Source organism: Crocuta crocuta, unplaced genomic scaffold, assembly GCF_008692635.1.
Source record: "Crocuta crocuta isolate KB4526 unplaced genomic scaffold, BGI_CrCroc_1.0 scaffold132, whole genome shotgun sequence".
Lineage (NCBI taxonomy): Eukaryota > Metazoa > Chordata > Mammalia > Carnivora > Hyaenidae > Crocuta > Crocuta crocuta.
Window position 1 is genome coordinate 680,933 of NW_027528611.1, and position 27,415 is coordinate 708,347.

The 27,415-nt window shown below is 50.3% G+C and overlaps 1 protein-coding gene across 5 annotated transcripts in view; it reads left to right on the top strand.

Annotated features, from left to right (window-relative positions):
• Positions 1–25,562, top strand: part of BTBD9 (BTB domain containing 9) — a 404,299-nt gene extending 378,737 nt beyond the window's left edge. For 3 of the 5 annotated variants that reach the window (XM_077754863.1, XM_077754865.1, XM_077754864.1), the window contains one exon: positions 24,904–25,562. In XM_077754863.1, the coding sequence (XP_077610989.1) occupies positions 24,904–25,465 (562 nt within the window). In that variant the 3' untranslated portion in view covers positions 25,466–25,562. Of the gene's footprint in view, positions 1–5,043; positions 5,123–24,903 lie in introns of all 5 variants that reach the window. The other 2 variants (XM_077754866.1, XM_077754867.1) reach the window with 1 other exon arrangement.
• The last annotated feature ends 1,853 nt before the right edge of the window (positions 25,563–27,415 follow it).

Here is a 27,415-nt window from a genome sequence, read left to right on the forward strand (position 1 = left end):
CAGCCCCCTAAGTTCTATATTTGCAGTTTGGTTAACTCCACCCCTGGTTATGTTTCTCACATAAACACAGACACTGCTTTAATGCCTTTCTTCTCCCTCTTTTTTTATTTATTTCAAGAACTATTTAAAATGCAGAAAAGAACAAGAAGTATTCTAACATTCACTCACATACTCATCCCCAGAATTGACTGTAGTTAATATTTTTCACATACACTTCATCTTTTTATTTTAATCAAAGAAATAAAACATTCCAGTTAATGTTGAAGCTTCCTTTGTTCTCCATCAGCAAACTCATTCCTCACCCTGTCTGAGACAACCACTCTCATGAATTCAGCCTCTCCTTCCAGAATATTTAAAAATATTTTGCCAGCGTGCTTGTTTTCATGAGTAACATTGAGGGGGGGGGCACATTGTAGATGCGGTCCCCTGATTCGCCTGTCAGTACGACCTCATGTGTTTTCCACATCTCCATGCTGATCTGTGTGGAGAGAGTAGCGCCTGTGGAGCCTCTTGTCTTCTTCACTTTTCCATATGTGTGAATATAAGGACAGAACAGTAGCTGGCAGTCACTGAGCGCCCACCATGTGCCGAGCACTGTTTCCCATGGAACCATCCCAACCAGTTCACCCCCATTGCATGTAGGGACCACAGGCCAGCTTGTGATCCACTCACTTGCGTGATCTCCGGTCTGGCATCCCAATACCGGCACATACGTGAGGTATGAAACTCTAGGACCCAGAGGACAGGGATCATTCAGTGCCCCAGCCTCTCGGTCAGAAAGTTTCTCTCTGTGCCCTTTACCGGAAGACAGCCGGTAAATCTGGCTTCTGGTGTTGACTCTACACATGGCCACGCTGGAATGTTGACATATTGCTTCTCTTTCTGCCTCAGTGTCTTACCTCGAAATGGGATTGCAGTTGGCTGCCTAGGTACCTAACAGATTGCTGGGAACCAAATGTGATAGATCATGATTGTGAAGCCTTTTGTGAGCCACACAGTGGTCTACAGACAGGGGACAGCTCCTGGCCCACTTTTTCACTCCTTCTTACCAGACCACCTACTGTATGCCAGCCACAGATGCCTGATTTCATGCGCCTGACAGTACTTAATCCTTCATCAAGCAGCAGCTTTAGAGAGACTGTCTCAAGCTCTTGTTTTTCTGGCTTGTTTAATTACTGCTATGGCAACAACATCATTTTCTTCCTTTTTTTTTTAACTTCATATATATATATAGTCTTTCAGCCTCGTTATGGGTTAAATTGAATGTTATGGGTGAGTCTGGGAAACCAATCAAAATTTATAACTTTATTTCTCTGGAAAAATTGCTTCCAAGCTTCAAACAACCAATTACAAGGGAAGCTTTGGAACACCACCAGTCTGTGAGTTGGGACCAGTATACTGTTGACATGTTCTCTACTTCCTGCAAGGATAGCTGATCTCCCCAGAGAGCTTAGAAAGCTCATAAGGACAGGCACTACATCTTGCATGGATCCCGCATTAACAGTCAGGTGCCAGGCTCAAGAGTCTGTTCAAGAAATGCTTGCATAATTCCTCCAAAGCCCAGCCACCTTGACTGCTTCCAAGAAATGGGTGCTGATGGCTGCCTCGGGTGCCCCTGGGAACCTTAGCAGTAGTTAGCAAATCACATACTAACAAACTTGATAACTCACCGATGAGGCCCAGGAAAGCAGTGTGTCTTGTCCAGACTCATTTGGCTGTATGGTAATTATAGTAGTAATAACAATACCACCTGTAATAGTAATAACAGTACCATTTTTAGTACTTCAGTACTTAGTACACTGTTCTGGATGTTTTATATTTGTTAGTATATTTAACCTTCACCATAAAAAGTTAGATATTTTTATTATCTTCACTTTACAGATGAGGAAACTGAAGCCCAGAGAGGTTAAGCAGCTTGCCTAAGGTCACAGAGCTGGTAAAAGTGCAAAACTGAGATTCTGACCCAAAGCCCAAGTATGCCATCCAACTTCTAGTTCATGAAAGGCCAGGATCAAAGCCTACCATCTTGACTGTCACCCCACCCCTACCCATCCCCCCAAGAAGAAATATTTTGCATAATAATACCATGCTGGCATTTTCACTTGCTTCATGTCACATGATGTGTATTAAAGCCTTGAGTAGTAGGCAGGATAGGTACTTTTCAAAAATGCTTACATATGCATTCTACCAAATTCAGACAGTACAGAAAAGTGCACAAGTATAGTAAATATCTCTGGAAATTCTTTCATCCAAAGCTAAAACCCTGATCAACATTTTGACATACATTCTTACAGATCTCTCTGAACACATCTATGTGTAGACACACATTTACAATCTCCCAGTTTTGGAGCTCACACCAGCTGAGGTTACTTCTGTAACGAGGGGAGTCATGTTCTTTCTTCAGCATTGGACAGACGAGGAGCCTGTAGCTCAAGAGAGGGGAGTGGCTTGTGCCGTAGAGAGCCCGGCCAGAGTAACAGCTTGGGACTTGAGTCCAGGGTAGGGCTTTCCGTTTTGTGGTAAGTGCTCAAAACAGAGACCACGTTTATTTTCAACACGTGTTGCTCCTATTCAGACACTTCCTCCATCACCCAGTCTTGGCCGTGAGCCAAAATGGGTGGCACGCCCCTGAGACTCCATCATCTTCCTGGGCGTGTTGCCTACTAAGGAAGGGACTCAGAGTGCTTAGCGAGGAGGGGTATTTTATACAGCCCTCAGTAAAGCTCCATAAAAATGGCAGTGGAGCGTCGCATGGACTGAGTGATGGTGGTAGTTTCTGGCACTCTGAGAGCCCCGCTCAGGCAGTCGTCCCAGCGGCCCCAACCTGACAAGGACTTCCGGGGCCACCTAATATGTCCCCATCGAGCAGCACTTAAAGTTGTTTGGAAGAAGTTGAGAGGAAATGCGATCTGATATTTGGGGAGGGAGAGATGCTCATTACCTCATCCTAACCAGCGTCCCGTCCTCCTGGTATTTTGTTTTAGGGTTGGTATCCAGTTTTGCTGAAAATGAAATCATCTTTCAACTCTCAGGCTGTGTTAGTGAAAATGAACTCTAATGTGATTAGATATTAATGCAGTGTAATGGAGAATTGGTATTAAATTGAGGCCTTCTGATCTTATTACTTCACAAATGCTGCCCCTGCTTAGGCTGCTGGCCTGCCAGACAAGGGCACAGACGCCCAAACCCTGAGCCTGCCGCCCAGGGGGCCTGGCTCTGCCCACGGCCACTCCCGCGAGACCTCCTTCTGTTCACTGCCCTGGGCTCCGGGCAGTCGTCGGGGGAAGAGCGGTGGGCCTTCAGGAGGCATCGTTTAGATCCACCTGCACTCTCAGAGCCACAAGCATGTTGTTGAGGACCGTGAGCTTACAAGTGCCAAGTTTTCCCTCTATGTCCAGAAACGCTTGGTGATTTTTTTAATAGGCGTGCAGCTAGACGTCTGAGAACGCACTCTTTACCTCCTCCACACCCAGCCCCCCGCCACCTCAGTTCTTTTCTAAAACCTCCTGGAACATAAGAGTTGGCGGCGGCTGCCATCACTTGTCCTGGCTCTGTCCCCCTTTCCTGGAGGGCTGGTCTGTGAAGCAGGCAGTGGCCCAGCCTCGGTGTGTGCTTCCCTTAGGAGCAGGGATGGGCGTCTGCTGCCCCACGCAGCGTGAGCCCCTTCTGCCCAGCCGGAGGAAGAATGCCAGTCCATCAGTCACACAGCTCAGCTCAGAAGTGACAGGTAGGCCTGTGGGAGCCCAGGCCCAGGGTTGAAGCCCCACAGGGCCTCCCTCTGGTAGGCCTGCTCCAGCCCACGGGCTGTATGCCACATGGTAGGCTCCCCAGGGGAGCCACGTGGGTCTTGGGGCAAAACAGCCCCCCACTGAGAACATGGGCCGAGAGTGCAGGCTCTGGGGATGGTCAGATGGCATCACTTCATGTATGAAGGATAGCATTTTTACAAAGAGAGTGATTTTTCTTCTGCTGTTTCCAGAAAACTGCTTTCAGAGGCACAGACTTTGCACATAGGATGGTAACGGCTTTTCAATGACCTTAAGGGGCCTGGGTGTCCAGGCAGTAGTGAATCAGTCTCAGTGGGAGGCTCATCGTGAGAGAGAAGATGGAACACCTGAAACTAAAGGGGGAAAAAACAAACCACAAATACATATATTTTCTTTGGTAGCGTTACTTGGTAATTAGACAATTACAGGAAACAGCTTCCCAGCAGCTGGCATTTCCACTGTGTGAGCGGAGGAGGGATGGCAACAACTGTGAACTCCTCACATTTATTACAGAAAATATTATTGGAATTTACAGTCGTGGGTGCCGTGCTCTCCCCCAGTGCATTCTGATGAGCTGTGAGCGTTAAACCAAGAGCAGAGCTCCTCCTCTCTGGGTTGGTTTAGAGCCTGTTTGGCTGGGCTTTAAAGGAGCTGGCTTGTGAGCCCACGCAGAGACTGTGGTCCTGAGAATAAGCCCTGGGGGGATGCATTTGGAAGCAGGAAAGGGGAAGAGGCGGAGGCCTGTGGAGAAACCTCCTCTTCTTCCCCAGATGTCATCATTTCCACTCACGGCAGTGAGTGACCCCCTCTTCTCCCTCCCCTTGCCCTGCCCTGCTCAGCCCACATTCCTCACCGGTTCAAACCTCTCCTCCCAGAACCTACCACACCTCTCAGGTGCGCGCCAATTGGCCAGTAGCCCCCTGACGTAGGCCCATTTCACAGATGAGGAAATGTGTTTTGTGAACTCTCAGCCGCCTTGATTGCTTTCCGGCCACACTCTTGTCGCAATGTGAGCTTCGTACTTTGTGCTTGTTTATGGGGAAGCTTTTGGTGAATCCCAGGTCGCCTTCACAGAAGGTAGGGACACTACAGACTGACTGCCTTCCTCAGGCACACGTGAGGGGAACACTGTTCCCAACCCCCATCCCTCCTGCGTCACAGGCTTCCTAAGGATGGAGGACAGGCACCCCCCTTCCTCAGCACATGGCTCCTCTTGCCTGCTGACAGGGTTAACCGTACTGTCTAACCAGGCAAACGGTTGTGCTTCCTCTCACAGGTCCTGGCAATCTGTAACTTTTGAAAGACAGCCTGCCTCCTTCATCCGAATCGTGGGAACACACAACACAGCAAATGAGGTAAGGGTCTCCTTTCATGAAAGACGCTGTGCTGTTTCATGATGTACAGGTAAATGCTACATCCCGAGTTAAGTGGAACTGTTTGTTCTACCCGCTAATGGCCTGTTGTTCAGACAGCTTGGTACAGAAGAAAGTCCTGCTCCCGCACAGTGGGGATATCATTATCATTTCTAGATGTCTCTTCACTAGGAAATGAAAGCCAACTCCTATGGCTTTGCTTACTCCCTCCAGCCTCTCTGTGGAATCGGCAACCACAGAGACCTTGATAGGTCAAACAACCCTGTCCTCAAGTCTTCTGCCCTCCCATACGGCAGCTATTTCAGAGGTCCCTTGGCCCTCTGAACATGGTGTTTAAGGAACCCTGGCCCCATGGGGGCCACCGTGGCAGACAGTTGCTGGCTTTCTCTGCCTGTCTATTCCATCCTGTGCCGGACTGCAGATAAATGCTTCTGAGTGGGCCTCTTCCTCCTCTGGTGTCCAGGCCTAGATCATTCTAGGGGACCATGTTGTTCCTAGATGTCCCTTCTACTTTTGGATTTAGCGGAGGAAGAGTGGGCAGGTTGTTTCCCTCCATTTTGGGTACCCACAGCCAGGGCAGCAGTTGGGTGACAGGCCTGAGCCTCCAACATCTGCCATGCTGTTTTCTTGGTAATATAAATGTCCCCAGAAAAATGCACTGGATGCCTCTGGATCAGGAAAGAGAAGACCGTGCCCTTGGTGAGGAGAGAAACCAAGACACTTGAGTGTGAGGAAGGGCACAATTCACAATCACACACCAAGATGCAAGTGTAAACCAGGCATGAGCCAGGCATGCCTGGACCGTCATCCCCTGGACAATATAGATTCCCAGTGGGCTCACAGGGGCACCTGCGGATTCACTCACACCATTTAGGATGAGAATAGTGTCAGTCAACTGTAAGTTCATTACTTAGCTTTTCTGTTCTTTGGGTGTTGAGTGAGCACTAGTAGCCTTGCTGTTGACTTCATCTGCTTATTATGCCCTTGCTTTTTATACAGTCATGAGTGTTTAGTGTGAACCTCTGAAGGGCTGCTAGTTAAAGGCAGGAAGCATGGGGCGCCAGGGTTGCTCAGTCGGTTGAGTGTCCAGTTCTTGGTTTTGGCTCAGGTCATGATCTCACAGTCTGTGTGTTCGAGCCTCATGTCAGGTACCGTGCATCAGCATGTATTCAGCTTGGTAATCTCTGCCCCTCCCCAACTCTCATTTGCGCGCTTGCAGTCTCTCTCCCTCTCTTTCTCTCTCTCTCTCTCTCTCTCTCTCTCTCTCAAAATAAATAAACTTTAAAAATGACAGGAATCATAAGGAACAGTAAGGCTGAAACTCAAGAGGAAACGAAAGGCATCAAACTAGTAACCATTCTGTAGTTTCTCCTCAATGTGATATTTCTCAGCTCTGCACAGGACTGACTTCACGGGCCTGTGACCAGGGCAGTTGCGTGAGGCTGCAGCCCAGGAGGGCTGAGCTCTGAGCTTGGGGTTTAATGTTCTCTAGCACCATCTTGAATTCTTCATAATTTTACCTGTGAATTTGTTTTTATAAGGAGAGCCCCATGGGACAATACAGGCCCGCCTCTGCCCCCTCTCACCTTCCCAGCACAGGTTCTCAGCCACCCACTTCCTGACCCTTGGTACGTAGACCTTCCAGCCTCCTAGCTTGCCCCATGCCTGCCGCCAGCCCCCACTCCCTGTAGGGGCCCAGTGTGTTTGCTGGGAGGGTCAGGGTCTGGTGTGACTCTCATCTGAGTGCCAGGATAGGGCCCAGGTGCCTGTGTGGGTCTGCCCCAGCCTCAGGAGTCCCCTTGCCCAAGGGATTGCAACATTAAGTAGCAAAAGAAAACCCTGTGTCAGGTGAAGAGAGGAATTGTGGAAGAAAAGAAAAAGCTTTTTTTCCTGCTTTTTGAACAAAAGGCTCTACATTTTCATTTTGTGCTGAGCCCTGCACATTACATGGCTAGCCCTGGGTTCGTATATTGTGTTTGGCAAATTCGAATTCTCCAGAGCACATCAGCGTGTTTCTGGTACTTCTCATAGCATTCTAAAAACTGAAAATATTGTGATAATTTATACTCATTTTGCCTTTTTATTCATTTAAGACAAAAATGATATATGCCTACAATGTCTTTCTTAGAGAAAAGAGCTTATAAACAGAAGCCTGAAACTTTGTTTCTTACCTCTTCGTTTCTAACCAAACCTGAAAATTATAAAAGTAAACAAGTTGATATTTTTTAAGGAACAAAATCTAAAAAACTCTAAATGTCACAGGTCATAAAAGCACTTTTTTTGATGAGGTAACAAGAGTAAATTTGGATCTGAATCTTAATGTATATTTGAGGCCTAAATCAAATACCATATTTAAAAAAATTTTTTTTAATTTTTTTAAAAAGTTGTAATTCCAGTATAGTTAACATACAATGTTACATTAGTTTTAGGTGGACAGTATAGGGATTCAACCATGCCATACATTACTCAGCATATTTTTAAAATTTTGCCAATAAATCCCAATTTTTTTGTCACTTAAACTTACATTATGTGTTATGTACCAAGTTGAAAAACCATTTAAATTTATCTTTACATAATAACATATCAAGCTAAAATTGAATATTTTTCACGTACAGTCACTTATTTCTTACAAAATACATCCCCAAAAAACAAACCAGTTCTGTCTTTCATCCGCCCATGGGAGACTGCAGTTCTGTATCCCAGCAGAAGGAATTCTAGGTCAGAGAAGGCCGGGGAGCACCGGAGTGTGCTAACGAGGGTCCCCCAGCACTCAGCCCCAACCCTGTCACCTACCTCAGTAACCAAATGAGGAATAGATTCCCATTACAGAACCATAAAGTTGGAGTGCAAGACCTTCTCTTCCCCAGTGAGTTTCCAGAACTGTCTATGCAGGGAACTCCAAGCACACTCACCAGCCCCTTTGTACAGGTTGACTAAATAACCAGTGATCTGTTGCATCTGGCCGATGAGCAAGCAGCCCATGGGGCTGCCTTCCTGAGTCAGTTATTGTTCAGGAGAAAAAGCCTCAATGTGGTGTTGCCAACTGGGAATATCTGAAATCATAATATGAATAATGAATGGGATCATAAGGCAAGACCCACAAACTCTGTCTTTCTTCAGAGCACACAAGAAGGCACAAAAGTGCTGAATCCCCGTGGGTATCAAGAATACCGCAACTCTCTCGGGGTGCCTGGGTGGCTCAGTCACTTGAGCATCCAACTTCGGCTCAGGTCATGATCTCACGGTTTGTNCTGGGTATCAAGAATACCGCAACTCTCTCAGGGTGCCTGGGTGGCTCAGTCACTTGAGCATCCAACTTTGGCTCAGGTCATGATCTCACGGTTTGTGGGTTTGAGCCCCGTGTTGGGCTCTGTGCTGACAGCGTAGAGCCTGGAGCCTGCTTCAGATTCTGTATCTCCCTCTCTCTCTGCCCGCCCCCCGCGTCAAAAATAAATATTAACAACAAAAAAATTTTTTTAAGAATATAGCAGCTCTCAAAGAGGGCGTCCTTTCCTGCAGCATACGAGTTTTGGAAAAAGTATCACTAGCTTAGAGAATGGTGGAAATGTGTCTAAGTTGGTGCGGCGATGTTCAGAGGTGTGAGAGACAAGGCTGCATTGAGGGAAGAGGGGTGACTACGTTTGGTGGGACAGGGCTCCTGGGAGAGGCAGCCCTGGAGGAGAGCCGTGATGGCACAGATAGTCGGGCAGAGGAGGCTGGACACAGAGTCAGGAAACCACGATGGCGGGGAGGCGGGGTCCAGGACAAGCCCGATCCGCAGTCCCGTGGAAGCTGGAACCCTACCATCAGAATATTGGGGTCCGGGGGCCTCTCTCTCACAGTCGAAGACGCTATGGGGAGAGGCAGGGTTTCCTCAGCCTGTCACTGCTTGTTTGCCAAACGACCTCAGTGGCCTGTATTTAGTCAGAACCAGTACCTTTAGATACTGAGTGTTACCAAGGCACAGGCTTTGTGCGATTTTCAAGAAGCATAGATGGAATTGGCTTTGAGCATGTGAGGCTAACAGAGAACTGTGGGTGAGTCACTGCCACATCTCCCAGGGAAGACTGTTTTCTGCAGGTGCTGCCCCCTCCAGAGAGGAAGGCACAGCTCCGAGGCTCACTCTGGGTGGGGGTGGTCGGTCAGCTTTGGCGGCAGGTAGAAAGTGGCCTGCACAATGTGTCAATGGCCGGGGCTGCTAGCCCCTGTGCAGCTGTGGTGCGGGAGCCCACCCCGACCTCCAGGTCCCGGCTGCTGCTGGCACAGAGTGGGATTCCTGCCGGGTGTGGGCATGTGTCCCGCCCCAGCCGGCCAGGCCTTCCTGCTCGCGAGGTCCGCCTGCGTCCGCCGCACGTTCATTTCCCCTCTTCCTCGCGACTGGCTCTCAGGTGACAGCAGCCTCGGCCGCCGCGGAGGCTCAGATTTCTTGATCACCTGTTTTGGCACGCTTCTGATTTCCTGCAGCATTTCACTGCTCTCCTCTGGGAAGTGTAGGGCTGCCGCCGGCATCTGTCTCTCATCTATCCTTTGTGAGCGCCGCAGCAATGAATTCATTTAATTTTTTAGCTCCGTTTACGACTTCTGTCGATAAATTTCCCAAATGCTAACCTTACAGGCTCCACCACTGCCTCCAGTGACCTCCTGCTCCCGGTGTACTTGGCATCATTCTTGTCATTTATCTTAGCTCCTGACGCTTTCCTCTCATTCCCCACCAGCGTGCGCTCCTTCGTCCCCTGCTCTGTAATGTCCCCTGTGCGTGGCGTGGCCCTCACACAGCCCGTGCTTCTCCCCTTTACCCTTGGACGCCTTTCTTGCGTGTGTTCTCTGCCCAATCACAGGGTTCCCTTTGTCTTCTTGTCACGCTTGGCACTAGATGACAGACGCACGTCTTTCAGCACACCCTCCCCCTCACCCTGCTCTCCTTCAGTTGTTTCCATTTGTCTGATCCTCCCCAGGGCCAGTGGCCAAACAGGTCCTCCTGGGCTGTTTCCTCACTCACGTTATGGTGGTCTCAGCCTCCAGTCTGGCAATCGTGTGGTCGTTCCCGCACGGGTGCCCATCTGCCTCAACTGCTGACCAACCCCAAGTGCTCAGGAGGCAGGTGCTGCCCACCTTTCCAAGGCTCTCTTGTCTGAAAAAAGGCTAGAACCTGGGCCTTGTCAACAACACCACACACGTTACAGCAGATCTGAAGTCACGACTCTGGACACTGTGGCAGAGCCATGCTGCTTTCGAAGCAGCACCTCGCATGGACCCTTTCATTTCCATTTCAGTAATTATCGTAGCAGAGCCACAGAGGCACACACCACCATCCTCAGAGGCACACTGGGTGCAAACGAGAGCTGTCTGCAAATCAGTCAATGTATTAAAGGAAATAGAAGTTCTACCTGTTTGTTTTTATGGCTTGGCTGGAAACCTGGGTTTGAGAGCAAGTTCTGGAGCGATTTTTCAGTAGGCAGAGAGCTCAGGGGCACAGACAGCCCCTGGGGGTTCAAAAGGACTATAGGCAAAACTATCTGCAACATAGAAGGACCAGGTCCTGCTCCCAAGAGGCCACATGAGAACTCTGCCAAGTCAACAGGAGGAAAGGATGGGGCTGATGGTCTGCAGGCTGCTCTCAGGGTTCCATTTCACTTACTGTGTGTACGCAGCTGCGGAAAGAGGCTGTATCATATTTATCTTAGTGTCCCCAGCACCTCGCATGGGCCTGGTGCACGTACGCATAGAGTACCTATTGGCTGAGTGAGTGAAGGAGTTGTTCGGTCTGTCCTTCTATCTCTCCCTTGTGCATCAGTCAGCCACATAAAGGGTTCGGTAATACAACTTCTCACCATCAAGAGACTGGCGGTCCAAGGCAGAGTTTCTGTAGTCACAATGAAGAGTTTCCTAAACCAGTCAGTTTGTTAAGTGGAAAGGTAAATATGCCACATACTTTAGCATGTCCTAGTTCAAGACCCTTTATAATAATGATCATTTTTATTATAAATTATAAAACAGCAGCTCATTTACTGAGTACTTACTGTATGGCAGGCCCTATTCCAAGCCCTTTAGGTTTATTACACCATCTAATCATCATATGGAAGTAGATTCTACTCTCACCCACTTTTTAAACAAAAGGTAGCCCAGGGGCGCCTGCCGTGGCTCAGTCGGTTAGGCATCTGACTTCGGCTCTGGTCATGATCTCACGGTTTGTGGGTTCGAGCCCTGCGTCAGGCTCTGTGCTGACAGCTCAGAGCCTGGAGCCTGCTTTGGATTCTGCGTCTCTGTCTCTCTCTGCCCCTTCTCTGCTCGTGCTCTCTCTCTCTCTCTCAAGAATAAATAAATATTTAAAAATAATAAAATATTTTTTTAAAAATGAGCTAGCTCAGTATCAAGTGTTGGCAAAGATGAGGAGTCACAGCAGTTCACATCCAGCGCTGTGGGAGTGTGAGCTGCTGTAGTCACTGGAGAGAACAGTTTGGTACGATCTACTAAAGGTGAACATGTGCACACCTGCCCTAAGACTCAGCCTCTCACACCTGTGTGTATTCTCTAAGGAAGCTCTTAGGAATAAAAATGTTCACAGCATCACTGTTCATACCAGACCCAAGAGGGATCACCACCCAGTCGTCCGCCCAGGGAGAACGGATAAGCCCAGCATAGTGTCATCTGGGGGGCTGTGATCTCCATGATGACTATCACAGCATGCCACAGGAGAGAAGCCAGATACAAAAGAATACGTATATTAGGATTATATTCTTAAAACCTCAAGAACAGGTGAAAGTAAGCTATCACATTTAAGGATGTGGACACAGGTGGTAAAACTTAAAAACAAAAAACAAAGGAGTTAATTATGATTAAAGCCAGAATTGTGGTTTCCTCAGGTGGATCAGGAAGGGCCAGCCCTGTGGAGGAACCAAGGGCCACCGGCAATGTTCCTGAGTTCTTGACCCTCGTGACGTTCACATGGTACTCACTATATAGTTACCAACAAGCTGTACGTTTGCATTTCCATTAGTGCATGGTTTTCACAGTCAAAATGTTTTAAGCAAGAAGGAAAATTTGATGAGGAAACTAAAACTGATGTTAAGCAACTTGCCCAAGGTCACCCTGCTGGTGAGTGACAGAGTCAGGATTTCAATCCAGGTAATTGGTCTTTTTTTTTTTTTTTTGAGAGAGAGAGAGTGCATGTACGTGAGCCAGGGTGGGGCAGAGAGAGAGAGAGAAAGAGAGAGAGAGAGAGAGAATCCCAAGAAAGAGAGAGAGAGAAAAAAAATTCCAGGCAGGCTCTGCACTGTTAGCTTACAGCCTGACATAGGGCTCAAACTCAAAAGCATGAGATCATGACCTGAGCCAAGATTAAGAGTCAGACGCTTAACCGACTGAGCCACCCAGCACCCCTGAATCCAGGTAATTGGTCTCTTAAAACAGCCAGGCTGCTCTGTCTCCCACAAAGGCACAATAAATAGTAAAGCGACAGCAATGAGCCCAGCTGTGCCCTGGCACAGTCAGACTTGGGGAGCAGATGGCTCCTGTGGGCACACTTCATGGGCCAGCCCATGCCTAGGAGAGAAACCAAGGCAGGGCCCTTCTTTAGAGGGATTACAGCCTCAGCCTGGTAGGAGTCAGCCACATGAAGGGCACCTTAACTCCACTGACACCGTGGAGAGCAGTCCCCGGTGGAGACAGCAGTGCGGGCCTCAAGCCCGAGCGGCACAGCTGAGGTACATACATGTGGGGCCGGATCCTGAGGAGGGGGTTTCCTCATCTCTGAAATGGATCCACTGAGCCTGGCCCTCGGGACTGGATAGACCTGATGAGACTGTGTCGAGGAGGGTTGCAGAGGGCGGGCGGCTGCAGACCCCCACACGCTCCGTGCTCGCCGTGCTCAGAATAGCAATCAGCCGGTGAGCTTGCCGCAGGAGGGTCTTGCACGAGCCAGCAGCAGCAGGACAGAAAGTGTGCAAGTGGCTGCTTGAGCTGCCCTCCAGGACCACTCAGCACGGAGCCTGGAGTGAGGCAGAATTTATTTACAGGGTTCTGTCAGGCCGGTGAGTGGCTGTGGGTCCCAGTGCCATCCTCGTTCCCATAGCAACATGTGGCTCTAGTGAAGGAAAAAAACAAAAACAGGGAAAGGGGCGCTTTAAAATCAAAACAAAAGGCTCCTTCCTGGCCTGGTGATAGTTATTTCCAAGAGCCCCCCACCAGGTCTGATCACACCCTCTCTGGTCTCCCCCGGGATTTCCCCGGCAGTGTCCTCTGGAGGGTGTGCTCTGAGCTCCCAAAGGCAGGCACACCGCACAGCAGGCATAGGCCGGCTCTTGAGGCCACAACTTGAGGTCAGTCAGCCCCAGAACTGAAGCAGACATCCATCCCAGTGGCAGAGACGCAGAGAGCTGCAGAGCACAGCAAACCGACCAGTGAGCCTCTCCCTCGGAAAGCTCCCAACCTGCAGAGAGACACACAGTGCCAGCCCTCAAACTCCCACTTTCGTCAGGGAGAGGGAACCTGGCCATCTGGGGGAGGTCACATGGCAGTGATGGGGAAGGGACGTGCACAAAGAAAACCTGCTCAGGAATAGAAATAACCGACACAAACCAGGTTTCAGGCGGCCCCTGGATGCCCTGTGGGGAGTACGTAAGATGGAGGCGGTACTTGCAAGGACAGGACCAGGTGTGGGCCAGAGACCAGGTACGCACAGGAGCAGCAGGGCCTGGGCAGGGGGCAGGGCAGGTAAGCCTGGCACTGGGAGTTTGCTTTGCCTGGGTCCTGCACTACATTGCACTTCTTTTTTTTTTTTTTTTTTAATGTTTATTCTTGAAAGCGGGGTGAGGGGCAGAGAGAGAGAGACAGAGGATCTGAGGTGGGCTCTGTGTAGATCATGACCTGAGCTGAAGTCAGATGCTTACCTGACTGAGCCACCCAGGTGCCCCTCCACTGCTCTTGTGGGGAGCAGAGACAGTATCGTGGTATCTTCATGTCCCAGCACCCAGCCGTGTGGCCCACACATTGTAGCACCTCCATAAATCAGACTGAGGGTTGTAGCTGCTGTGCAGATTCCGAGGAAAATAAGCTCTCAGGAATCACCTGTGACATCTTGCATCTGAGGAATGAGGAAGAACTAAAGATTGCACCAGGCTGTCATCCCCATGACCTTGGAGAATGGCAGGGCTGTGGTGGCTATGGGGAAGTCTGGAAGCATTTAGTTACAAGAAACTATAGGGCACAGTGAGCAGGAGTTACAGATGAGCCATCCACACAAAAATGTGGATTTAAAAATGTGTAGGTCACAATCCAGGTCAAGTACCTCAGAAGTCAGGCTAAGAAGGAAGGGCTGGGGAAGGTCTGGAAGAAAGCTCTGAGAAATAGCCCTGATGCCCAGGCTAGGAAAGTAGGGAGCAGCAAAGGAGGGGAGAGAGGGGAAGGAAAGGAGGGAGGGAGGGAGGGTCCTCATGGAGTGTGGTCCAGAAGACCCCAGCGCTGGTGCCAGCCTCCTCCCAAGTCAGCTCTGTGACCCCCAACAAATCCCTTCACTCCCTGGCTCTCAGGGTGCTTGTCTTTGAAATGAGAGTGAATTCAATCTTAAGTCCAGTCTCCTTCCCAGTGAGACAGAAAAAGCAGGAAGATACTTTATTTGTAGCATAATTACAAAAGAAGACTTGTTCTAGGCATCTTTATTCTTAAATGCCTATTATGAAAGATTTGCCTGGGAAGAGTGGGAATGCAACCCAGCAGCGAGTGTGTGCCATTGAGCTTACCCTGTGACCCACACGGCCCTCGCGCGCGCCGTGGTGCAGCTGCGCTGACTCCACACCAAACCACTGGCCTGGGAGGTGGCACCCAACCTGAGTGGGTGAAGCGCGGGGGCTGCCCAGCAGCGAGCTGAAGGGAGATGACCCAGCTTGTGAGGATAATCTTGAACCATGTCCTGATGCGGGACAGCAGTTAGGAGCCACCTGAAATCTCCGGACAGCTGGAGCTGTGACACGGAGCAGACACATACCACCTGGAGGGAGTGAAGGACTGTCCCGGACAGCTGGGGCTACGCGTGCTGGCCTTCCAGGGCAGCGAGTGGATGCAGACACACTCCCCCTTGATGCGGGAAGGGGGCCTTGGGAAGACCACACCTACCAGCCTCTGCCTGGGAATTACAACATTTCCCTTTTGTTGTTTCTTAGATTTTCAAAAATAAAAAGAAACCACTAATACTCCAGGGCCAAATTAACTACGAAGAGAGAGTAAATCGCTCTCCCTGGAACTCCGTGGTGTGCACACATAAAAAAACAGTAACTGGGGATTGCAGGACTGCCTATATTGATAGTTACTGCAAAGACTGTTTTTCTAGAACCTTCCAAGCAGTGAAGTTCCAGAGATCTGTGGGTGCCCTGGCCTACCTGAATATGGGAAGTTGATATTGGAAAGTTTAAAAACTTGCCATATAAAAGCAGTGTCACCAAGAAATGTACTCCTGTATCTATTAGGATTAAATATTTGTGCAAAACTATTTGAGCATCCTATCACCCCTAAGCAATACTGAAAAAGTATTGTTCAGAATCTGGAACTATCTCCCTCTGAAAGGGTTTCTTAACTGAAACAATGGTGTGGACTCTTCAAATGTATAATTACAGAACTTTTGTTTATAAAAAGGGGTGTTTTGTCAAAGACTTTTGGACTTCATTTTTAAAAGAACAAAAAGTAAAACATCCCCACAGCCTACAGAGGGACTCTTGACCTCTGCCTCTTCGGAGATGTTAATTGTCACCAGCATCAGGATCCGTCAGTGCTCACTAAACGCGCAATGGGTGCAGGGTAAAGCAGGATCGGCATAATCCAGAAGCCACGTCTCTGTGTCTGACTTATGGGCAGGTATCACTGAGAGGTGGTATCTATTTTATAAAGATATGTCACCTTGGAAATGTAAGCTGAAAGCTTGGGTCAGGAATCCTATTTGTATTGGTTGGCATGAAAGCAGCCTGTGAAAATTAGGAGAAACCAGAAAAGCAAGGTAGAGCCACAGATCAACATTTATTAAATTTTCCCAATTTCTGCTACAGTTCACGGTGGACTCTTAGTGCAACTTGGGAAAATTAGCAGAGGGTTCTCTGCTTCTAAAACCCCTGAAGAGGTGTTGAGCACACCGTGCTTGGGGAGTCCCTGTAATGAAAGGTGGCAGACAGCTGCCAGCTGAGGAACTAGCTCCATCACCGAGAAGAGGCTGGAGCGTTTATGCACATCCTTTCCAGGGTTCACGGAGAAAAAGAACACCCCTGACTATCTCAAACATGTGGAAAATTATGTCTCCCAGAGAGGAAAGGCAAAGTGATAATAAACAGCAGCTACAAAAAAAAAGGACACCCGGATAGTGACTAAAGCTGTGTCGGATTCATACACACGACTACATTCCAAATTAGCCGGCTCCTCTCGGGGGATAGATCCAGAGGCCATTGAAGCTGGTTCAGCGAAGGTGCCCCTTTGTGAGCAGCGGCAATCAAACAGGCTAATGGGATACATGATTGCCGAAAAGGGGAAGGGAAAATGATGCGGCGGCGGCGGTAATGGTTTTGCATAAATCAGTAGTGCCACTCTGCCCAGTATGCCTCATTCACTTTTGGTCACATCCTTTCCGAGGGGTATTGCAGTCTTGGGAAGGTTCACAGGAAAGAAATTGAATTGCACGAGCTTCTGAGCAAAGAGAAACTCGGGACCTGGCCGTTCCACCTAGAGGGAGGCCAGAAGTACGTGTGGGCAGAGGAGCCTAAGGTGTGGCAGGCAGGTGGCACACTTCAGACGGCACCCCGCGCCCCTGGCAGTAGAGACAGCTCCTCCGAGCCACCCGCCCCCTCCCCTGGTTCCCGTGTGAGAGCAGCGGCCCTGCAGCAGCAGGAGGGAGGCGCTTCAGGCTCCTCCGACCACATGGCCCCCAGGGAAGGAGCCAATTTCCCCACAGCAGTCTCACCTTCCACCCTCGACTCCCGAGAACAGGCTCCTCTCTGGGTGCCCAGGGTCCTGATGGGGGGAACCCCAGTCGTGCACGAGATGGTGGTGGTGAGGTGCAGTAGCCCAGGATGTAACTGGGTGGTGGGCCCTCAGCCACAGCCCAGCCGGCACGCCGCTCTGTCGAGGGGGGGCCAGCTCACAGCCACTCGGCCCTGAGGTTGAATGCCACCGCTCTTGTGACCTTGGGTACCCGGCTGCCTCCTTTGCAGAACAGTAAACTCGCACCGGCAGGGGCACCCTTGCTCCTGCTCGGCGCCTGGTCGGTGTTTGTGCTCAGTGGGGCAGTTAAAGTTTAAAAACCAAAAACAGGGAAAGGATCTGAAGATGAGGACAGGCTGAGCCTGGAGCCCCTGGGACCCGCTGCCATCCCTGTCCTCCCAGAGAATCCGCGGGACCTTTCCTTTCCGTGTCGGTCTCACCTTGTCTGTTAGCAAGTTCTGTTATTCTTCCTTTAAAAGTGACTCTTTTCCTGTTTATCCCAAATTGCTTGTCTGCATCAGGGGGTTTCAGCTTTTAAGGGTTTGTTGTGATCTACCTTCTTTCTTTAAACACTTTTATTATTTGTCACCATAAACAAGTATTCCTCTTGTAATATTTTAAATTTACTCCTTTTTTGAGTCTCCTCTGTCCAGACCCCTTGCCCCCAAACCCCCACCCAGGTCTGGCCCGTCCCTCATGGTACAACCCCGGGCTGTGACCCCACTGCACCCAGCCCACACCTGCTCTCTCCATCATCCCCCACCCTGACCCCGCCCGCCCAAAGGCTAGAGCTGTCGCCTCCCCTCTCCTGCTGCGCCAAGGGCTCCCTCCTCTGGCCATTCCTGCTTGGCTGCCTCAAACTTCCCGACTCAGCTCTGGCCTCTCCTCCCCCAGGAAGCATTTCTGACTCCCCCTGGGCCGGCTGGGACCCCACCGCACCCTCATGGCTCCCTGTAGGCCCAGAGCCACTTGCCTGTCCACTGAGGTGTCTGCTCTCCCCTCATCGGATGGTGCACCCTCTGAGGGGCCAGAACCCAAGTGGTGGGCATGCAGGCGGTGCCTCATAAGTGTTGCAGGGTGAATAAATGCACTCAGACCTCATGACCTCCGAACCCTACTCAGCCAGTTCCTCGATCCACACCTGCGAACCCCACATGTGGGGCTTGCTCGCCCTCAGGGCCTGGCATGCAGAGGCACCCTTCGTTCCCAGACTTCTGCCCACCCCTTGCCCGCTCGTTCTGACTCCCACTGCACCTTTTACCTCTTCAGTAACTCCAGGCCCTACCCACCTTTCTATTGGTAAAACACCCTTTTCCACTCAGAATCCTCACAACACCAGTTTGTGACTTCCTAAAATTAACTCTTTCCTGTGTGTTGCCTTTGAATCTGGCAGAGCCTGCTTGGCTCCCTGGGGTGGTCAGGGAGCCCACGTTAAAGTTCATTGGCCTTTCAGCGACACTCGGGACTCCGAGTCCCAGACTGAAGCTCGTCCCGGAGGTGGCCCCATCCCCCCTCTGGTCACATGTGCGCCCACCCCAGGCTGCATGAGCGCGGTCAGGCAGCCAGGACTTCCGTGGCCTCCGGTGAAAGGACTGACCGCTGGTGGCAGGGGAGCCGGGACTATGAATTCTCAAGGAGGAATAGCCACAGCAGAACACAAACTGGCAGGCGGCAGTTCGCTGTCAGCATTGCCAGGTGTGTTGGGAATAACAGCCGTTTGCACTGTTATTTTAAAACAGGTGGGCTAAATGGGCTAAAGACGGTCGTGCGGTCAACACCCAGTTAGAGAAGAGAGAAATGCAGGCTGGAAGAGGGAATGACAGTGGAAATGAGGGCAATAAGAAGCAGGCCAGCAAGCATTCATTAGGCACCCATTGCATACAGTCTTCCCAGGCTTCACCAGCACCATGCAGAGCAGAAGGTAGCGTCGCTGATGTGGACCCTTCCAAGGTGAGAGGCACACTCTAAAGACCAGTTGTTAGCGCCCGGCCTCACTGAGAGCTTTCTTAACTTAATTTTTCAACCCAGAATTTGTGCTGATGTGTTTATCATTGTGCAAGGTCTGCATGGAAGAAAGGACAACCACACCTTGGTCCTTGAGTTGCAAGGTTGCTGAGGTGGGTAGACAGAGGCAAGAGGGGACCAGGCTTTGGTGGGGGAGCCTGAAGCCTCCCAGGGCCTATAGGGCAAAAGCTCACCCAGAGATTAAGGACACTGAGGAGAAGGAGGGGGACAAGTGTCAGTGCAGGGACTAGCATCAGCCCTGGGGCCTGAGGAAGAACCTCTGAGAATGCAGGTGGTGGGATTACGCAAATAACAGCACGATGGGACAGGAAAAGGGCTCAGGGTTGGGAAGGGGAAGGTACAGTAAGGACAGCGTGTTCAGAACATTTCCCTCTCGGAGGGAGGGGACTCGGGCTCTGGGGACAGAGTGTGACCGGGTTGGACTGAGAAACAGAACAGGATGTTTGCTGGCTTACGAGAAGCTCCAGGGAGGGGCTTCAGAGAGGGGGCGAGGGCGAGGGTGGGGCTCCAGGAAGCACCCCACCCTCCCGCACTTGGAAAGAGGAGTGTTCATAAAGCCAGAGGACAGTCGCTAACCTGCCAAAAGATGGTCTTGTCACTTGAAAAGCTGTAAGAACGTTAAACTGATGGAGGGGAATAGATTGATAGCTGCCATCAGGAAGCTGTTCACATTTGCCCTGCATGGTACAGGTCAGGGCCGGTGGCCCAGACAGGTTAAAATCTCCATGAAAGGCACCTCCCGTTAGACTGTTGACGGGAAAGCACCTGCAGATGGGCCCAAGCAGAGAGCGGTGCTAGAACAGCCGGAGGGGAAGGCAAGAGAGGGACGGGGTACTGAGGGCAGCTGGCGCCACAAGGCTCCCAGGAAGCACCAAGGCGAGGACAGGTCCATCTGAGCTGCAGGGAGAGGAATCTGCTTGCTGTAAGAGAGCCCGGCTTTGCCAAAATGAACAGGACAGACCTGAGGACACATGCCCTCTGTTAGTCTTTACGTTACAGTTTGAGACATGAAATTTGAAACAGCAGTAGATAAATAAATGAAGTGGGAATATGGAGAAAATAGTGATGCAGGAAAGTAAGCACAGAAGTTATGTTTTAAATATAATCTCAGTTGATATCACATTAGTCTTCTGTGAATTTGATTCTACAGTAAAAGGTGTGTGTGTGTATGTGTGCATGGTGCGTGCGCACGCACACATTGGAGCCATGGAGGACGTAGAGCCCCCAGGGCAAAGGAGAGATGGTTCCTCATTCACCTCCCACCCTCTGCTGCACCTCGTCCCTCGGGGAGAGAAACAGGTGCCCACCAGCCCTGCCCTGCATCCTGCCCACGCCCAGGATACCAGTGCCTCATCCACTACGGACGGGCCCTCATCCAGGAGCAGACGCACCAGACTTGGGCACATCCAAAGTTGAATAGCTCCTCTCTAGCCAGCAGGCCCTGGGAGAGAGAGGGTGGACCCCCATCCAAGGGAGCAGGGGTTGCAGTTCTCCTGGAGGCACTGGGTGGCCAGGGAAGGGCCGGGAGTGTGCCATGCTCCCGTGCCACATGGCCTGCCTTTCACTCTGTCTGCACAGGCTCCAGGCTCCCACCAGCCCTCAGTGTGAATATCACTATAAAGCAATTACACACTCAGCATCTGCAGCCAAGTTCAGTGGTAGCTTTATGAATTTCACCACTTCTTTAAGCAGAAGCCTGGGGACGGAAGGAAGAAAGCCGTGGGGTAAGGTAGTACTGTTTGGAGAGGCAGGACCCGACCAGGTTTTGTCCAGGTGCTTGGGTCTAGCGGCCGGGCTTCTGCCCCACCGGACCCCCGGCGGCGCCCCCAGCCTTGGTTCCTGGCCCAGCCCAGCATACCAGTTTAAGACTCTCTTGTGCTGTCCGGCCCCTCAGGAAGTGGGACTCACCCCAAACCCCATTCCAGGTGAGGCTTCATCTGTCCCTACTGCCTCTTGCTGGGATCCACCACTGCCAAAGCCCTCCTCTCAGTTTCCCCAGTGAGCCTGTGCAGCCCCTCTTCCCCCTGCCCCCCACCAGATGCCTGGGCTCCGGCTCCTGTGCCAGCTCATCAAAGAAGTTTGGGACCCCTCTTGGATTTGTCCCACTTTGCTGAACTTCACGTCTGACAAGTAACCAAGGCCAATGTGTGTTTCTCTTTAATCACTTCATGGGCTGTAGCTCCTCGCCTTGGCCTCTGTGATCTCCCACCCAAAGCTCTCACCCCTTGTTGGGGACAACGTGTGGGCCCCAGGCTGGCCACACTGCCCTCCGTCTCCAGGGCCCCCACCCCTCATTGCCAGATGAATCTTTTCAAATATCCCAGTATCGCATCACCAGCATGTGTCCTTTTGACGTCAGAGCCTTGTTGGATCTGACGTACAGGCCCAGCTCTGTGGGACATGAGATGAGCGTGTCGTGGGATACTCCTGCCCCCAGAGACCTCGCCGGTCCCGCCGACTCAGATCTTCTCCTCCGACATTACTGGGCCTTTTCCTGCCCTGTGTTATTCCCCTTGCCTGGAACACTTCTAACCCCAGAATGTCCTCTCCTTCCCTCCAGGCCGTGTCTATTAGCTTTTAAAGAACTGTGTTGATGGCTTAGAGTCTCCTAAGTGCAGCAGCCATGGCCTTCAAACATTTTGTTTGCTTAGCTCCTAAAAGAACTTTGGAAAAAAGTGTTCATTTGACCATTTAAGGTTGAGAAGTGAAATATTAAGTACAATTATTTTTCTAAATGTGAGGTTAAAGAATAAACACTTTATAAGCTGGAAGATGAGGACCAGTTACTAGGAATAAATATTTGATGACATGATTTGCTTCAGTAGATTTTAACCAACTCATTGAATAAGGCACACCAAATCTGAAAGTCATTGTGCAAAACTATTACTCATGGGCTTTAGCCAGCGTTATCTTGAAAATGTTTTAATTCTGGAAAAATCCCAATTACGTTTAAAAATTACCTGAGGCATGAATACACTTGAGTGGCACTGCACCCTCAGAAGGGCCAGGAGGGGTCAGGGCCCCTTGCTGAGGACAGCCAAGGGCCGTGCTTTCCTTCTGTGAGGTGAGCAAGAGTATTGTGAATTCAGTCATGTTCTTAGGCAGTTTTGGAAAATACAGATACTGAGGTCCTGGAAATGGATTCTCCCAGAACTGCCAGCGTGCTCCTCCCCTTCAAGAGCTCAGGGCAGGCCCCAGCGAGCTACAGCCCCAGAAGGACCTGGTTGTGAGTGGAGAAAGGAACCTGTGTGTGTGCCAGGGAGGGCGCAGGTCAGCTTCCCTAAAGGCCTCACCTCTGACAGTTTCTGGTTGTCCCCTGTCACCGTACCCCCAGCTCACACACCAGTAGTTACATTCTGTTTCACACCGGGTGTGTCAGGCTCACACACACACACACCATGCTGTGTGTTCTCAGGACCGGCCGTGCCTCCCCATTGTTCGCTGAGCTCTGTGTTGTGTCCTGTTCACGTAACAGCTGGCACAACACTGAGCACAGAGCTCGGTCATGCTTCCAAGTAGCAAGCTCTCCTTGACCCCTGGGGTGGCTGGTTCTGCCATGTGAGGGCTTTTTTTTTTTTTAATCAAAATTTTGTTAGTTAACAGACGGTGAAATATTCACGTGATTCATCACTTACATACAACACCCAGTACTCATCCTTAGTACCCATCACCCATCTAGCTCATCCCCCACCTTCCTCCCTCCTTCAACCCACAGTGTGTTCTCTCTCATTAAGAGTCTCTTGTGGGGGCGCCTGGGTGGCTTAGTCGGTTAAGCGTCCGACTTTCGCTTAGGTCATGATCTCGNTAAATTCCACATGAGTGAAATCATATGGTATTTTTCTCTTATTTCCCTTTGCATAATACACCTAGTTCTAGCCACATCATTGCAAATGGCAAGATTTCATTCTTTTTGATGGCTGAGTAATATTCCATTGTATATATACCATGGCTCCATTATCCATTCATCAGTCAGTGGACGTGTGGGCTCTCTCCATAGTTTGGGTGTTGTTGATAATGCTGCTGTAAACATTTGGGTGCATATGTCCCTTCAAATCTTTTTGTATCCTTTGGGTAAATACCTAATACTGTAATTGCTGGATCATTGGGTAGTTTCTATTTTTAGTTTTTTGAGGAACCTCCATACTGTTCTTCAGAGTAGCCATACTGGTTTGCATTCCCAACAGTGCAAAAGGGTTCTCCTTTCTCCTCATCCTCACAAACACCTGTTATTTCTTGTGTTGTTGATTGTAGCCATTCTGACAGGTGTGAGGTGGTATTATGGTTTTGATTTGTTGATGTTGAGCATCTTTTCCTGTGTCTGTTAGCCATCTGGATGTCTTCTGTAGAAAAGTATCTATTTCTGTCTTCTACCAATTTCTCAACTGGGTTGTTTTTTGGGTGAGTTTGAGAAGTTCTTTATAGATTTTTGATACTAACCCTTTATCTGATATGTCATTTACAAATATCTTATCCCTTTCCATAGACTGCCTTTTAGTTCTGTTGATTGTGTCCTTTGCTGTGCAGAGGCTTCTTATCTTGATGAAGTCCCAATAGTTCAGTTTTACTTTTGTTTCCCTTGCCTCTGGCGACGTGTCTAGTAAGAAATTGCTGTGGCCAAGGTCAAAGAGATTGCTGCCTGTATTCTCCTCTAGGATTTTGATGGTTTCCAGTCTCACATTTAGGTCTTTCATCCATTTTGAATTTTTCTGTGTGTATGGTATAAGAAAGTGGTCCAATCTCATTCTTCTGCATGTTGCTGTCCAGCTTTCCTTATTATTATTTTTTTTAATGTTTATTTTTGAAAGAGCGTGAACAGGGGAAAGGCAGAGAAAGAGGGGGACAAAATCTGAAGCAGGCTCTAGGCTCTGAGCTGTCAGCACAGAGCCCAATGCAGAGCTCGAACTCACAAACTGTGAGCTTATGACCTGAGCCAAAGTTGGACACTTAATCAACTGAGCCACCTAGATACTCCAACTGTCCAGTTTTCCTAACACCATTTGTTGACGAGAATGTCTTTTTTCTATTGGATATTCTTTCCTGCTTTATCAAAGATTAATTGACCATATTGTTGTGGGTTCATTTCTGGGTTCTCTATTCTATTCTATTGATCTGAGTGTCTGTTTTTGTACCAGTACCATACTGCCTTGATGATTCCAGCTTTGTAATAATAGCTTGAAGTCCAGAATCTACGTAAGGGTGTTCATTCCAGGTTGGCCAAACCACCTCAAGGTGAAGACCCCTCCCCAGCACTGCTGCCCAGTGGATTACACGTCAGGAGCTGTTCTCTTCTTGAGGGCACAGGAAGACTATGAGAGGGAGGGACTCGTTTGGACCCTTGGAGATAAGGCTGGTCCTCCCCCAGGGGGACGCCCTGCTGGCTTATTATTTTTAAGGTCAACTGTATTGAAATATAATTCACTTGCCCTACAATTCACCCATTTATCGTGTACAACACAGGGGGCTTTACTGCAGTTTTGCAGCTACCACCATAATCAACCCCTATTGACTTTTAACTCTCCTGTCAAATGCAAGGATTAATTAATTTAAAAAGAAGAGCTCATATGATGAAAGTAACCAAAAATGGAGTAATCTGGTAAGAACATTCTATAGGAATCCATGTCGCGCTGGCTGTTAACTTTTAGACTCTCATCCTGCCTGCCTGAGCCGTGTGCCACCTGCGAGTTGCGGCCCCAGGTCTGCGCACAGGCGGCGGGCAGGACATCGGCGGCCTCCCCGGGCCTGACAACAGCCGTCACTCACCGGCCTTTGCTCCCTGTCTGCAGGTGTTCCACTGTGTCCACTTTGAGTGTCCGGAGCAGCAGAGCAGCCAGAAGGAAGACAACAGTGAGGAGTCGGGGACGGGGGACCCGGGCCTGGCGGGGCCGCAGCTCGACCCCCACGCCCTGCAGGCCCCCGGCGGCAGCTCGCTGCCTTCCAGCCCGGGCTCCGTCTCCCGCTCTCCCAACCGGCAGCACCAGTAACCGGGGTGCAGATGTGGAGCGACGTGGGTGGGCCCTGAGGGCAGTGGCAAGAACCTGCGCCCTCCCAGGAGGGATCTCTGTGGACTGCCCCTCTCTCCTCCCGGGAGGAGCCGACCTGGCTGCAAAAACGGACACAGAACAGGCTTTTTCCCAAGGGCAGAAAGGGGCTGCTTTGTTCTCAATTTGTTCAAATCAAGCTGGTCTCCAGGGGGGGAAAATGGGTCTTCAATCTTCATCAAGCCCACCGTTAACACCCTACCTCTCTAATCTCACCCGGGCAAAGGGGCAGGAGGAAGCGGTAGGCAGGCGCGAGTCAGAGTACAGAAATGGCCCACCAACACTCAAGCGGAGGAGAATGTGTTAGGCCTTATTACCTGGAGGCTCCCTGTAGGAAATGCGTTTCCGGAGTTTATTTTCATGGAACACATCGCCCTGGCAACTAAATGATTTTTTTTCTTTTAGTTAGCGTCCGTTCGCTGAATCATAGGTGTTCCAGTTCTTTTTGAAATGCTCAAACAGCAAATCACTTGTTTTAATCCCTTTTGCTGCTGTAATTTTCCTTCCTTGGTTTTGAATGGTTAAGCCTGGGGTGGAACAGAGAAATACTGTGCACGTTGCCTGCACGAGGCCGAGACTCGGCTCATCATGGCACCCGGTCTGACCAGGAAAATCCTTTGAGGAAGTTCAACAAGATACACAGTGAGCAAATCAGTGCAAGGACACTGGAGTTAATGGTCACTCGAGTTCCTGAGTGACTCACTTGTCATTCCTGAAAGGTACCCAGCCTCTAAGCTTGGGAGGCTGACAAGGAACTAGTTCTTATGCCACTGTTAATTTATGTTCACACTATGTAAATGTATATATATATATATATATATCTGTAGCAGCTTCCGGTTGGGCAGAACCCTCCTTCCAGGCACCACAGGTTAGCTGAGCTTGAGGGAGGGCAGCCCTTCTGCCCGTCAGTGTCAGGAACACAAAACTGGGCCTCTGCAGTTCAGGGGTTGCTGTGTTTCACCCCCAGACCACACGATTCAACTGGGGACTGGAAAGAAAAGCAGTTGTAAGAAAGCTTTTCTCCTCATTCCCCTGTGACCTTCTCATCTGACTGCCATCGCTTCATCTGGCCCCGTCAGGTCTCTTACTTAGTACCTTCCAGTCTAGCGCTAACTAACCCCTGGAACTTGACCAGACTGCCATCTGATGTTCCCTCCTCTCCAGAGCTCACCCCAGGGGCTCTGTTGCACTCAACTCCATGGGAAGCTCGGCCAGGCTGAGCACCGTGGTCCCCTGCTCCCCCAGATGCAGGCCCAGGTCCTCTGCACACCCTGTGACCCCACTTGGAGGAAGATGGGCTTTCATGGGGGCTCCTGTCTGGTGTCTTAAAGACCTTGTTTGTGGGTATACACAGAGCCACTGGGCCAACTAACTCCATGCTTTCCCCAGTATAAGCTAGCTTTGAGTGATCTATCAGTACGGGAACAGGGCATCAAACCACATGATTAAACAGGTAAGCTTTCTCTTTGAAGGCCAGCATCCCTGCTCATGCCACAGGGGGCTCCGGGTCCCCCTCTGCCCTCAGCTCACACATCCAACCCCTTCCCTCCTGTGCGGGGCCAGCAGAACCCCTGAGAATGCCAGGCATCTCACCAGGGGAGAGAGGCTCCCGTAACAGATGGCAGTGCCTCCCGCTTGCTGTGGGTGGCCACCCTCCGTGACTTGGCCGCTGCCTTTGTCAGCATCCAGCACACAGTTGCCAATTAGCCTGGAGAATTCCTGTCCACTCGGCACTTCCTTCAGCGGTGTAGTCACTGCCCAGTGGGAACAGGAGGAACCCGATAAGTCAGCGAGGGTCGAGTTCAGATGATGTTTGGAAAGTATCCATTCAGGGCTTTCCTTCGAATCTTTGAAGTCTTCTGTCCAGAGAGGAGTCCCTGGGCTCGGAGGCTGGCACTGCTGACCTGGGTAGAGGGGAGTAGGCTGGCGAGGACCTGGAAGGTTCTAACCCTCTAACTAACTCCAGACCATGCAGTCCCACTGCCCCACATGCTACACGTCACCATCCGAGGCACAGGTAACCAAATGTTGGTCTGGCAGTTCACCATCCCATCCAAAAAGGCACAGACCACAAGGCTTTACCACCAGACCCACATCTGGGCCTTTCCAGCCAGTGGCTTGCTGTCTCCTTCTCTGTCCTGTGGATTTCCATCAATGTTCCCACCTTCCACACATCCACCGTGAGGTCTGTCTGGAGAGAACAGACTTTGGTAAGGGAAAAAGGGGAAGATGTGGCCATGCTGATTGCACACAGCAG